This window comes from Chenopodium quinoa, unplaced genomic scaffold, assembly GCF_001683475.1.
Source record: "Chenopodium quinoa cultivar QQ74 unplaced genomic scaffold, ASM168347v1, whole genome shotgun sequence".
NCBI lineage: Eukaryota > Viridiplantae > Streptophyta > Magnoliopsida > Caryophyllales > Amaranthaceae > Chenopodium > Chenopodium quinoa.
This window is the reverse complement of record NW_018744537.1, coordinates 5,057,465-5,071,652: the sequence shown is the minus strand read 5'-3', so window position 1 is coordinate 5,071,652 and position 14,188 is coordinate 5,057,465. Positions and strand designations below refer to the sequence as shown.

The window sequence follows — 14,188 nt, the reverse complement described above, 5'->3', positions numbered from 1 at the left end:
AATGAGAGCAGCATCTTGTTTTGGTTGGTAATATAAACCAAGGTCTTGTGTCCCTCGTAGGTACCGGAGTAAGTGTCGAACTCCCTTCCAATGCCTATATGTTGGTGCATTGATGTGCCTGGCTAACAAATTCCCAGAGAAAGCTATGTCGGGTCTAGTATTGTTAGATAAGTACATTAAGGCTCCAATTGTACTTAAGTATGGTACTTCTGGACCCAGAATCTCTTCATTTTCTTCTCGAGGTCTGAATGGATCATTTTTCATATTCAAAGAACGAACAACCATTGGGAAGTTGGTTGGGGTTGCTTTGTCCATGAAGAAACGTTTCAAAACTCTTTCTGTATAGTTTGATTGATGGACAAAAATGCCATGACTCAAGTGCTCAATTTGTAGTCCAAGGCAAAATTTAGTTTTCCCAAGGTCTTTCATCTCAAATTCTTTCATCAAGTATTTTGCAGTTTTCTCGAGTTCATTTGGGGTTCCGATGATATTTAAATCATCAACATAAACTGCAATGATAGCGAATCCTGATTGTGATCGCTTTATGAAAACACAGGGACTAACTTGGTTGTTTTTGAATCCTTCTCTCATAAGGTATTCACTCAGACGGTTGTACCACATCCTTCCAGATTGTTTCAATCCATAAAGTGACCTTTTTAGTTTTATGGAAAGCAGTTGTCTAGGCTTGTGGTTTTCTGGTAGTTTTAGTCCTTCGGGGACTTTCATGTAAATGTCTGTATCGAGTGACCCATACAAATACGCAGTCACTACATCCATTAATCGCATTTGCAGTCCTTTTGTGACTGTCAAACTTACCAGAAATCTTAATTTAGTTGCATCAACCACTGGAGAATATGTTTCTTCATAATCAATCCCTGGAATTTGAGAAAATCCTTGGGCTACAAGTCTTGCCTTGTATCTAACTATTTCATTTTTCTCATTACGTTTTCTTAAAAATACCCATTTGTATCCAACGGGTTTTACATCTGCTGGTGTAAGGGTTATTTTCCCAAAAACTTCTCGTTTTTCAAGTGACTTTAACTCAGCCAGCATTGCCTCCTTCCACTTTGGCCAATCACTCCTACGTCGACATTCTTCTACAGTTCTTGGTTCAACATCATTTTCATCAGACACGATGTCGATTGCGATGGAATTTGCAAATGTTTCATTAACGATAACATCTTTCCTATTCCACTGAGTCTTTGTAGAGACGTAATTCATTGAAATTTCATTGTTATCGATGTTTTGAACATCTTGTTCATTCCCCGTAGGGTTGTCTTCTTGTTCGTCCCCTTTTGGATTATCATCATTTTCTTTACTTTCATCCACATTTGGTTTTTCTTGACCTTCTGACGGGGGAACATCATTAGTCTCATTTTCTATTCCATCCAATCTTTTCAATTTTCTTGGCTTAGAATCTTTTGAACCAAGTGGTCTTCCACGCTTTCTGCGTGCCTGAGATTCATTTTCTATGGCCTTATTACCAGTTGGGATTTCAATACGTGCAGGGGCATTTTCTGCTGGTATATGTGATTTTGTCACCTTTTTTGTGTCTACAAATGCATCAGGCAATTGATTTGCAACACTTTGTAAATGAACAATTTTCTTAACTTCTTGTTCACACATATTTGTGCGTGGGTCTAACATCAACAGTTGTGTTGCATTCCAAATGAGTTCAATTTCTTTCTTATGTGGGTCCACTTTCTCTCCCCCTAAGGCTGGGAATACTATTTCATTAAAGTGACAGTCCGCAAATCTAGCCGTAAATAAGTCCCCAGTCAATGGTTCAAGGTATTTAATTATAGAGGGGGATTCAAACCCGACATAAATTCCAAGCCTTCTTTGTGAACCCATTTTTGTTCGTTGGGGTGGAGCAATGGGAACATATACAGCACAACCAAAGATTTTTAGATGTGAGATACTTGGTTCTCGACCACAAACAAGTTGTAGTGGTGAGAATTTATGATAAGCTGTAGGTCTCAATCTAATTAGCGCTGCTGCATGTATTATAGCATGTCCCCAAGCAGATGATGGCAATCTTGACCTCATTAATAATGGTCTTGCAATCAATTGTAATCTCTTAATTAGTGATTCAGCTAGACCATTTTGTGTATGAACATGAGCTACTGGGTGTTCAACATCAATTCCAATTGACATACAATAATCATTAAATGTTTGGGATGTAAATTCCCCAGCATTGTCAAGTCTTATTTTCTTTATTGTATGATCTGGGAATTGTGCTCTTAATTTGATGATTTGGGCAAGTAATTTTTCTAAGGCAACATTTCTACTTGAAAGTAGACTAACATGTGACCATCGTGTAGAGGCATCAATTAAAACCATGAAATATCGAAATGGTCCACATGCTGGATTAATTGGCCCACATATGTCTCCCTGAATTCTTTCCAAGAATTTTGGAGATTCAGTAGCAATTTTGTTCATAGATGGCCTTATTATTAATTTTCCAAGTGAACATGCAGAGCATGTTAATTCATCTGATCGGGGAATTTTGACATTTCTTATTGAATGTCCAACTGAATGTGCTATTATTCTTTGCATCATCGCAGTTGCTGGATGTCCCAAACGATCATGCCATAAAATAATCAAATGTTTGTCATCTAACTTCTGGTTAGATACCATATTGATTTCCACGGGTCGTATGTTTATACGATATAACCCCGAAGAGTATGCTGGCAATTTCTCATATATATGTTTCTTGCCATGTTTTTCTGTCGTGAGGCATATATACTCTTTTTGATCTGTTGTCATTGTTTCTAGATGATAGCCATTTTGGCGTACATCTTTAAAGCTTATGAGATTTCTTCGAGATTTACTCGAATATAAAGCATTATTGATTATTAATTTTGTTCCATTTGGAAGCATTATACAAGCCTTTCCAGATCCTTCAATTAATTTAGCTGACCCGGAAATGGTGTTTACATTTGCTTGAAACAACTTTAGTTGTGAAAAATATTTTCTATCTTTTAAGATAGTATGTGTTGTTCCACTGTCCAAAAGACATTGATATTCGGAACTAACTTCAGGTAGATCCATATCTTCATAAAATAAATTTGAGATTAGTTTAGAATAATATCATACAAACTTTTATTGATGATAGATATTTAAAGTACATGACTAGAAATTTAAAATACAGGGAACTAAGAAAATACATTAAAACATAGCATATGTTACATTAGTAGATGAGAAACCTAAGTATTGTTGTTTTCTCCAAGAATGAAATCATTTCCAATTTCAGCATTATCCATGAAATAATCAGACACATCAAGGCTGGGACAAGGAGCATTTTCCTCATTAACATAATTTGCTTCTGCATTTTTCTCTTTGCCTTTTACAGAAGCCTGGTAAAGGTCTACCAAATGTTTGGCCGTTCGACAAGTACGTCCCCAATGTCCTGTCATGCCACATCTATAACATGTGTCTTTTCCTTTCGAAGGAGTTTGTTTGTGGCTTCCAGATGACTGTCCCTTCTGTTTTTCAAAATTTTTGAAATTACTGTTTCTTTGAAAATTATTTCTACCACGACCACGGCCGCGTCCGCGATAATTTCCACGACCTCTTCCACGGCCATTGTAATTTCCACGTCCACCTCTTCTTGTAGCATTTGACTCGGGTGGATAGGAATTTGTTGCATTTGCCTCATGATGAGTGGCCAAAGACCCAGTTGGTCTCAGGTTATGATTTTTCAACAAAAGTTCACTATTTTGTTCCGCAACAAGCAATATACTCATTAATTCATTGAACTTTTTAAAACCTCTTTCACGATACTGTTCTTGCAACAGTATGTTACTTGCATGAAAGGTAGTGAGTGTTTTTTCAATCATCTGTTCATCTGTAACCGGATGATCACAGTATCTCAATATAGACACTATCTCATGTATGGTTGAATTATAATCAATTACAGATTTGAAATCCTGGAACCGTAAATTTGTCCAATCAAATAATGCCTTAGGCAGGAGCACCCTTTTGTGGTGTCCAAATCTTTCATTAAGGCAATCCCATAATTCTTTGGGATCTTCAACCATCATGTACTCAGTTTTAAGGCCTTCATGTAAATGATGCCTTAACTACACTAAGGCTTTTGCCTTATCTTGTTCAGTGATAGGTTTTTCAACCGTCATTGCAGAAGAGGTAGCATCAGTTGTTTGACCAGAGGGACTTTTATTTTCTTTAACAGTGTGCTCCAAACCTTGAGCTTTCAAATTCATCATTGCATCCACTTTCCATTCCAGAAATTTCTTTCCAGATAAATCTAAGATGCTGAACTGTCTTTTCATAAGGTCTCCCATTTTAGCTACAACAAATTTCGTGATAATTAGATTATAATAACAAATTATATGTACAACTCACATGTTTAGTTCTTCCATATTTATAATTAAGTTAATAAGACACGTGATAATTAAATTTAATAATAATAAACCATAAATAATATAGTCTTTTCTCCCCCTTGGTTTATTATTGTGAGTAATTATATGATTAGACAAAAATTAATCATGTTAGTTGCAAAAAAAACAACAAAACGACAACAATGACAGTAGTAACAATAATTATAATGATAACGGTAATATTATACAATGATGATTAATAACAACAAACAACATAATAAAACAAAAACAAGCTTTTAATATACTAAAACGACAAAATAAGTGAGTTTTACTTATACATAATGACAAAAATTAATATTGCTACTAATAGAACTACAAGTGTCGTAATTAGAAGGAAATATTGTTTTATCTTCCTTAAATCTTCTTCAAAAGTGAAGTTGTGGGTGTTTTGGGTGTTTTGGTTGCCGTCGTCGGGGAACATATCGGAGAAGAAGGGGGTGAATTTTTTTTTTTAGGTGATTTTTGGATAAAAAGTGGGAAGAGATAAAGGATTTGTGGTGAAATTGGGGGAAAAAATCCGTCTTTTATAGAGGTAGGTTTATCCGTTACTGTTCTGTACAAGTGTAAAAATATCATATAATAGTCTAACGTACTGGCATAAAATTATGGTCCATATATATATATATTTATAATTGTAAAAGGTTATCACACTGGGAATGCAAGCCATAGTGGTCCGAGAGCCCTAATATCTATAAAAGATCATGAGTTCGAAAACGGAAAGAAACACAAAAAAGTATGTAAAATTAAGAAAAATAATAAGTATAAAAAGGCTGCATCTTTTTGTTAATCTAGTTAATAATAATATGCATGCAAAGCTACTACTTAGCAATTATAATAACTAAGATAAAAATTTACGTAAAATGAGTATGTAATATCAACATGGATCAAACAAAGTAAATTCACAAGTAAGAGAACTTTCACCGTTGTTTTTTGAGGTATATATAGTAAATGTTTGAGTTTCTGTTATAGAGGATCCCAAATATGGGCAACTATAGAGCATACTCCTCGAAACAGTTAGAAGTAGATAGTATTATTTTGTTATAAATTTTTATAAGTAGGTATAAATATACCTGACTGAAAACTGGTGTTGATAACGTGTTAAAGTTTTACCGATAGAAAGTTTTATAAAGGAGTAAGAGAAGATGGAGAAATTGATTATGTATATTGCTCCGGTAACATGGCTTATATAGCCAAGAGTTTTACATATAATGCCACACAAGTTCACAAGTCTTTGGACTCGTGTGAACATTGTGAAATCAAATCAAATAATTATAGGCATTCATATTTATCTTCTAACAACAGTTTTATTATTTGACTAACAAATTTTGTTTATCAGGGTGATAGACTTGTATTTTCTCGTAATTTCCCTTGTTTTCTTCTTCATTGAGTTTTCTTTAAAAAAATTATTTTTTTTATTATTTTTTTTTGAAGGGTTAAAAAAAATAATTATTTTGTAAAAGGTTATGATGCAGATTATGATTTTTATTTTAAATAAAGTGCTTATATAAGAGCAAACTGACTCGTATGGGTAGGGGTGAAAGTGATATGGATAATTTATACTTAAATAAAGTGCTTATATAAGATCAAACCTAGAATCGTCTCAGTCTATAGTTTTCGAAAATCAATTTTTTTATATAAATTATACTTACATTATTGATAACTAAATATATTACTCCCTCGTGACACAATGCAAAGCATGTATTGCTTTTTGGGTAAATTAAAGTATAACGCCTATTTCTATTTAACGGTTGTACTTTTTGAGATTATTACCCTCTTTTTGATGAGTTGTCATCCCCCCCTTTTTTTTTTTTTTTTTGGTACTTCTGACGTTATTTTTCAACACTTTCTCTTACCCTCTCTTCAATAATTGTCAACTACTTTTTATTTCCCTCTATCTATCTCTAACCTCACATGCACATATGTACTCTCAATCATTAGTTTTAAGGAATTTACAATCTCTTTAATTCTCATGAAAAACCCCAAATAGGCTTTGTATTGTGTGACGAAGAGAGCATTGTTTAAAGTACCGCATTATTGTGACGATCAAAATGAAGCATTTATTTTGAAATAGAGGGAGTAGTATGCTGAAGTATGTGGGGGCTTATCCGAGTTACAAATACATCGATGTATATTAAGACCTTCAGAGTTTGGACAATATAGCTGGAGTATGGGAAATGATAATTTGCTGCAGTTGGAGTTAACACATAATTATTTCAATTTGCCTTTCAGCCTTCATATTTAGGTAGCTTGCATTGTATGCATAGATAGCATGGCCTGATTCGAGACCTCAAAAAATTGATACATAATGTTGAAATTATAAGCAAGATTATATTTAAGCGCACAACAAAAGTCTGTTCAGCAATTTAATTATTTCTTTTTTACTTGACCATCTCCTGCTTTGCTGGAGGAGTCTCTGTTGGCTGATCTTCAGCTTGTTTTCCCTTTTGTTGAGCCAGGATACCTTTCTAGCCTACAACACACAACACAAAAAAAATTTATTTCATCTCATTCAAATATGAATAATTACAATTACATTGCAAATGCAGGAATTTGATCAAGGAGTAGAACAGCAAATACCTAGAGAAGGATCAAGTCCTCTGTTTTTAAGCTCTCGGTAATCCTGGCAAAGGGAGCAGCACAAGCAAAAAATGTGTGAGACCTTGTCAGTGTAGGGAGCTTCAACCAAATCATATTTCTTCCTCAGCTTTTTCCTGTATTTCGAGCCCATTATCCATTGAGAGCAAAGAGCAGGCATCATCAGCAAGTAAATGAAACTTCCCCACGGAGATGCTGCAATAACCAAACATGAATAAAATAACTTAATACGAAGTACTTCATAAGTGACCGATGCCTGAATGAAACAGTTGTGCTTCTGTTTTGCGTTTTTAGAGAATTTAGTAACAGAGGTTTGAGAGTCATGAAAGATGAAAGAAGAGAGAAAAAGTCTCAATAACTTCACTCCTGTACAAGGATGTCTAACACACTTTTGCAGCTTGAATATACATCAATAGATTCTGACTTTTCATTAGTTACAGCCGTACAAGGAGTTTGTTATGTCTGTTTTCAATGAGCTCAATCACAAGTGACTAGATCATACATCACAACAGAGTTTAGCAGAGTGCAAAGAAATAATACTATGGTCTGATAACATTGCGAGATTTGCAACAGGTGTACTCTGATATGTAGTAATTAACACAGTAGGATTGAATCTGTTTTCAATGAGCTCAACTGCTCAGGTTTATCATATTCAAAAACATTAACCATACGAATATCAATATTTTTAATATCAGATTATATCACCACTAACATTGCAGCCTATGGTAGTGATGATATAATCTGAAACGAGTAGTGGTTCTCACCACCTAAACAGGAAATCGGGAATAGGATGAAAAGCAATATTAACTAATCTAGAGGAGAAAGATTTTGACATTACATAACTCTCCTTCATCCAGTACTTCAGCTATTTGTCCAAATGTTATGCAAGGTAAAAATGCTGTTACAACCGCTGCATAAAACACGAACATTCACTGTTATAACAAGTTGCGTATAATGTCAGTAAGAAGATATGTCACAAATTCTCAGAAGCATATAAAATCTCTAATCAACAGCAATTGAGCTAGCTTAGGAGATGAAAATTAAAAAGATACAGTGTACTCTTTAAGAGAGTGCTAAGAATAAATAATGTTTCCAATTTAGTATTTCCTTACGCCCACAGTCAACAATCAGGATATAACTCAATACAAGAAATTTCTGTTAATAAAATAATACAGATTTTTACAGCTATATTCAAAGAGTTAATCAGTCTACGCTCCACAGTGAATTTTTATGTGGACTAGGAAATGTGCTGTAAAAAGTATTTAATCAAGAAGTACATTAAAACAATATGAGATTGATGGCTAAAAAGTACCATTTGTCCAGTCTTCATGACAGTTGAACAATCCAGTGGTCCAGGGGTTCCCTATAGCAGCCTCAACATTGGAATTAAGCTTCTTTTTCTGTTTATCCTTTTTACCTGCTACAGTCCTTTTGTTCTTTACAAGAGACTCTGGAGGATCAGACTCAACAACTGGCTGAATTTCTGAATCAATGTGATCTGGGAAAGTACTCATCTGATCTGTGTCTACTGTATAAAGCATGATCTCTCCTACTATCTATCAATATTGGTGTGCTGCTGACAATTCTTTCGTAACTTGCAGCCACACCTGACTAAATCTTATGAATAGCTATCTTGTCTTATCGACTGAGCTGATAAGGCAATAAGCAAAAGTAGAGCAATCAGAAGACAAGAAATATCTTTAAAGTCTACTGTCACATGCATCAATGTTAAGTCTTACCGATTGCAAGAATGCTGAAAAATGTATCTGGCACAAACATCCACAGCCAAAGCTGACCTGCAACTGTATTATCTCCAGAAACTTTCAGAAAAAAATGCTAACCACCAATGTGCTTCCTGAAAGAAATTTAAATTGTACCTCTCACAGCAATATATAGTTGACCAGCAGGATAGAAAATGGAGAAACTTTCAGCAGTATTCAAGGTAAATGAATAACATGCAAGGCACCTATGTAGGCTATGCTATTAGTTGATAATACATATCACGTCTAATTTAAATCAGTAAAATAAGGATTAAGGAAATTAAGATTATTGATCCGACTAAGGATTGGTGGTTGGTCTATTAAGAATATTTAAAAATTATCAAAGACTGCCATATATAATTTTAAAAAAAAAATAACAGCACCTGAGGCATCACATTAGAGTGAATACAATATAATAGCAAACACAGTCCAGCTAAGTGCCATATTTTAAAACAGAAATAACATCAGTATATTAGTATAATACACTAATACAAACTACATGCAAGTATACAGATTGGTTGTGACATCCTAGCTAGATGCGTGACCACAAAAGGCAATTAATTAGAGGACAGTATCAGCTTATTTATAAAGGCTCGAAATGAGGACTTTCAATTGAAGCTTTGAGGTACAAGCAAACAGCCTGAAAAACAACAGAGAAAGAAACAAAAAAGGACAATAAAAATGGAGTGAAATGTAACATCAGAGAATAAACAGAGAAAGATACAATAGCAGTAATAGGTGTATAAAAATCCCCATAATAGAAATTCTGAACCAAATGAGCTTTCATAACAATGACAGCACTAAATCGCGCAGATTAACATCTTATGCATGATACTATGATAGTCAATAAAAGATCTAAATGCAAAATCTTTGCAAAGAGGTCAGACTTATATTTGTACAAAACGTGATCATATCATCATAAAACCTTCATAAGCACATAAAATACACCATGCAAGCTTCCAAGGTTTAAACAATGAGCACATTAGCTCCTCAATCCGAACAAAAAATCTGCCTTCCTTGCAAAGCCCAAAGAGCTTCCCCTTGTGCATGCACCTTTATCCGCATCGAAGTTTACTCAACCAGAAAGAGGGTGTTGCTCGTTGTGAAGGAGGTGGTGTAAGAATTTCAAGCATTGTTTCTTTCTCTTTTGGTGTCAATGCAACCCCTCTAACAAGATTTAAAGCCATAATGTGAACATTTGTCCTTTGTCTGTGCTTCTTGTATGCCCAACCTCCAGCAGCCACACCTGCAACAACAAGCTTTGTCCAATTTCCTTATGTTAACAATGATACACTCATTTCCTTATTTTATAGTAATACAATTATACAAAGGATAAAAAAGTATGCATATCATAAAATTCGAAACTAACTGGAGTAAGCCACAGAGCTGCAGTTTGCATATCAAACTTTGGGGCATAAAGCACGGTCTCTCCATACTCATCCTCCAGCTTCTTATAGATCTCTTTGTCAGACTTTCCAGATCGAATTTCATCACGAATCAACTGCACCAAATCAAAGCATCAGTAATATGCAAGAAAATTGGCTATATTCAACAACAGCCATCACCCCTGATAATATTTTAATGATACATATAAAGAATGCAAATGAAGATTTTGACCATATTTCTAATCCTTAATCTTGTCAATCATAAATGTTTATTTTCCTAAGCATAAAAGGGTATATAAGTCATAAGGATGTAGCCATTGAGTCATCAGAATACAGCTAGAAATTAAATATTTACACAAATAATACTTGAGCAAAAGAGTGCAAAATAAACTGTAAACACAACCCGCATCTTAGAATACCTTATCAACCTCTCATGAGGACAAAAACACAGGAAAATTTGACTGCAAGCTTGTTCATTTCTTGAAAGGGGAGGAGGGGGTGTGGGTATGACCATATCAAATCTTTAAACACGCTTGTTTGATGAATAGTAGTTGTGCTAAAGATTTAGGCCCAAAAGTTGTTTTACATAAACTCCAAACAAGCTTAATGGTCGAACAGTTATTTGTATCTTCAAACAGTCAACAGCTTATAAAACCATTATACCAAACACCTAAAAAGCTAATACGATCAATTAATGCAGCTAGTTGGTCTAAATCAATGACTACATTTACCTATTAAAGAGTATTCATAAATAAATATCTACAGGAATAAGATGTTGATGACAGAAAATTATATATTCTATTGATATCACAAGTTTTTTAGTTGTCAGTTCATGTACATCCCTTTAACCCAAAAAAAAAAAAAAAAAAACAAAAAAAAAAAAAAAAAAAAAAAAAAAGATAGAAAATTATATTCATAGTTCAATTCAGGAGCCACAAGATATTAAGGAGGTGAAGGTTTTAAACACAAAGAGGGTTCTAAAGCAATGCAGTACTGTTGTCAACCCATCTCAAAACAAAGCAACCTTAAACAAATTGACCATCCTCTTCCAAATCATGTGTGTAGAGGGCAACACAGCTCATAGCTCATAGACTATTTGTTTAGCAAGAAACTACAAGCTAGAATGAATTATATTAAACATGGAAATGACATACTTTTGTTCTTAATCATGGTATCATAAAAAAAAAAAAAAAGGCCCATTTTTTTTTAAAATATTAGTTTTGATGATTATTATTAATGCACAAGTGCACAGCCAAAGATACTCATGGTCATAGTGCATTAGAGACCGTAAAACAGCAAGTGTGCATCTATTTTGAAGCAAAAGTGAGAAAATATGATATACCCTTCGAAGAAGAATGGCAATGTCGGCTTGTGAATCTTCAATGGACTGACTTCCACATTCAGTACAACGAACATTATGACTAATGTTTCGAGCTCTAGCATCAACAATTTGCTGATTCTTCATGGCATCATTAGCCTCCTCATTTGCCATTGTTGAACGTAACAAAGATAACACAAACCAGTGACGTATCCCCAAATCTGAAATATATTCAATTTGAATTCAAAGAAGTTAATCAATTCAAGAAGATGAGAAGACAATTATTTACCTAGCAAGTAATTTAGGGAAAAGTTTGAATATAACCACAAATCCTTTCCACTCAAATCAATCCCCAATATCTCAATTTGAGGTAAACTAGTGAGTAAAGAGGATAATGCCCTTTGAATTGTATTCTAACTAAGGTCGGCAATAGATTGGATGGTGTTTAACCCGCTTTCATCTTCCAACTATCCACCCTTCATTTGACCCATCAATCACCCTAGTTCCCCTTCATCCACATCACATAAATACCATCATATGTTCATATCTATATCTATACTAATACGAAGTATTTTATAGCAGGAAAAACAATACAAGTATATATTATTCATACCCTTTCTATTCATCAATATCACAGTGTTAGTTCATTGCCCCATTAATTTTATTTTATTTTATTTTTATTTTATTTTATTTTTTTCAAACAGCAATAAGTCAATAACAAATATAGCAAAACCCCAGGCAAGAATTAATACAGTTAATTATTTGGTCACAAATAGGCCCGTCCCTGAGGAAGGGCAGGAGGGGCGGCAGCCCTGTGCCCAGGGAAAAGAGCTCTGATTTCATAGTTGAATGCTAACATTAAAGTGTTGTGCAATACATTAGCAACCAAATTTGATTCAATTATCTCATAATTTTAGGGATATTTGATTCAATTATCTCATAATTTTAGTGATATTTGATATGATGATAACAAATACAAACAACTTACCTCAGAAGCTGCTTCAATGGGGGATACATGAACTAGATTCGACAGAGAACGGCAACTGCGCTTCAATGGAGAACGTTGAATGCGCTTCAATAGAGCAATTCAATGGGTTGGACGCCTTGAATCCCTATTAAAAGCCATGACCCATGACCCGCCACAGTTATTAATGGGTTAGATCCGTCTAATAAATAAATGGGCTGAGTCTTTATACGATCGTCTAATTATGGGGCAGGCAGACTTTATAAGAGTTTAGAGTAAACCTATTTTAAAAAGTACGGATTATTAGTTTATCTTTACACTTCCATTTCTCAAATACTATCTTCACACACCAAAGCTTGTATAATTTTATTTATTTATTTATTTTTTTAATTTTGAAAACGGCTGAAATTACATTAATTAAACTGAATTTACAACAAACGAAAGGAAAGTATGGTAACATAAATCAATTACAAGTTATCATATCTTAAATGTGGTTAGGATGAGTTTTCCTCAAAAAAAAATGTGTTTAGGATGACTCTTTTGTCATGGCCATTATGACAAATTAATTGTGTCATGTGAAGTGTGAATTATGCAACTGTATAGGTAGTGTTACTTTTGCGGTTTTAACATTAGCTGACGGTCACCTACATTTTATTGTAAATGCAGTTGCAGACTAGCAAGTGTAGAATTGTATGAGTTGATTAGTGATCTGTGTAAAACAGAAAATTATTAGTGAATAACTTTGAAAGTGACAACTTTAATACCTTTTTTTTTTTTTTGAAAAAAAAAACCATCTAGATCAACCGAAGAAATTTCCAAAATGCGAGGAGGGATTACATCACTCCACACCCATTGGGCAAACTCCCATGGTTGAAAGTAAGTCAATTTGTGTGCTACATTATTACCCTCTCGCTTTACAAAAGACCATGGATCACTAGTAAAATCAGAAGAAACAAAAATTTAGAATATCCTTTATAATCAGATGAAAGGAATTGGAGCCATACAAACGCTTCCTCATTGCCTCAATCACCACCAGATTATCACTCTTTCCACCCCTCTATTCCCCATGTTATTCAACTTTCGCAACTCATGCCCCTTCGTATTAATCTTCAAAGCATAGGCAACAATTTGCTCAACATTCGGATTTTCACCCTCAATCATCCATTTGTTCCTTACGCCCCACATAGCCAAACACATGGTAATTAAACTCACCATATCCTCTCCAAAATTACCAAAACAGTGCTCCCACCAGTCACCCATACTACCAAGAGAGTGAGACAAAACCATAGAATAATTGCACTTACTCCAAATTGTTCAGGCTAAACTGCAATCTTTTAACGCATGCATGTAAGATTCTTCTTCTCTCTGGAAAACACAGGGCACAAACTAGCTACAAAAAAAATTAGCTTTAAAATCTTACGTGGCCTAAAAAGCTAATTTGCTAATTAGCTTACCATTGGAGTTGCTCTAATACTCCATCTGTTCCTTTTATTAGATACATTTTGACTTTACACCCTAGTGTCTCTACCAGTCCAGCGAACACCCACCCAAACCCTAACTCTAACTCTCGAACCCCGGCCACTTATTTAGCGAACTCCCACCCAAACCCCAGCCCTTACTCTCAAACCACACTTATGCGGCGAACTCCCACCTAACCCTAACCTAGCCGATCGATCAAACCCACACAACTCCCACCCACTCTAGTCGGCACGAACCTATGACCACCCAACCCTCCACACCAAACCTGACACCCCAATCTTTTT

The 14,188-nt window shown here is 34.6% G+C and overlaps 3 protein-coding genes across 3 annotated transcripts; all 3 read right to left on the bottom strand.

Moving 5' to 3' along the window:
- Positions 1–3,209: 3,209 nt before the first annotated feature.
- On the bottom strand, positions 3,210–4,043 carry LOC110698859. Its single transcript, XM_021876376.1, has 2 exons — positions 3,515–4,043; positions 3,210–3,412 (listed from the first exon to the last, which is right to left on the bottom strand). Exons 1-2 carry the CDS (start codon positions 4,041–4,043, stop codon positions 3,210–3,212), a joined length of 732 nt encoding a protein of 243 aa, XP_021732068.1.
- A 1,286-nt stretch (positions 4,044–5,329) lies between these two features.
- Positions 5,330–9,323, bottom strand: LOC110698804 (protein PLANT CADMIUM RESISTANCE 8). Its single transcript, XM_021876323.1, has 5 exons — positions 8,738–9,323; positions 8,311–8,648; positions 7,837–7,908; positions 6,981–7,193; positions 5,330–6,873 (listed from the first exon to the last, which is right to left on the bottom strand). Exons 2-5 carry the CDS (start codon positions 8,537–8,539, stop codon positions 6,869–6,871), a joined length of 519 nt encoding a protein of 172 aa, XP_021732015.1. The 5' UTR covers positions 8,540–8,648; positions 8,738–9,323; the 3' UTR covers positions 5,330–6,868.
- A 176-nt stretch (positions 9,324–9,499) lies between these two features.
- Positions 9,500–12,597, bottom strand: LOC110698805 (cytochrome c-type biogenesis CcmH-like mitochondrial protein). The gene is made up of 4 exons (XM_021876324.1): positions 12,450–12,597; positions 11,486–11,682; positions 10,128–10,259; positions 9,500–10,017 (listed from the first exon to the last, which is right to left on the bottom strand). The coding sequence occupies exons 2-4, from the start codon at positions 11,633–11,635 to the stop codon at positions 9,814–9,816; spliced, it is 486 nt and encodes a 161-aa protein (XP_021732016.1). The 5' UTR covers positions 11,636–11,682; positions 12,450–12,597; the 3' UTR covers positions 9,500–9,813.
- Positions 12,598–14,188: the final 1,591 nt, after the last annotated feature.

What these genes read in the sequence shown, in the direction of transcription:
- LOC110698859 (XM_021876376.1), bottom strand. Translation starts at nt 4,043, where the DNA reads ATGGTTGAAGATCCCAAAGAATTATGGGATTGCCTTAATGAAAGATTT. An exon ending in AAATAATTTTCAAAGAAACA is followed by an intron (nt 3,413 to 3,514) that starts GTAATTTCAAAA and finishes GTGGCATGACAG; the next exon opens with GACATTGGGGACGTACTTGT.
- LOC110698804 (XM_021876323.1), bottom strand. Translation starts at nt 8,539, where the DNA reads ATGCTTTATACAGTAGACACAGATCAGATGAGTACTTTCCCAGATCAC. An exon ending in TCATGAAGACTGGACAAATG is followed by an intron (nt 7,909 to 8,310) that starts GTACTTTTTAGC and finishes TGTTTTATGCAG; the next exon opens with CGGTTGTAACAGCATTTTTA. An exon ending in ACTGGATGAAGGAGAGTTAT is followed by an intron (nt 7,194 to 7,836) that starts GTAATGTCAAAA and finishes TGGTTATTGCAG; the next exon opens with CATCTCCGTGGGGAAGTTTC.
- LOC110698805 (XM_021876324.1), bottom strand. Translation starts at nt 11,635, where the DNA reads ATGGCAAATGAGGAGGCTAATGATGCCATGAAGAATCAGCAAATTGTT. An exon ending in TTGCCATTCTTCTTCGAAGG is followed by an intron (nt 10,260 to 11,485) that starts GTATATCATATT and finishes GATTTGGTGCAG; the next exon opens with TTGATTCGTGATGAAATTCG. An exon ending in CAGCTCTGTGGCTTACTCCA is followed by an intron (nt 10,018 to 10,127) that starts GTTAGTTTCGAA and finishes AATTGGACAAAG; the next exon opens with CTTGTTGTTGCAGGTGTGGC.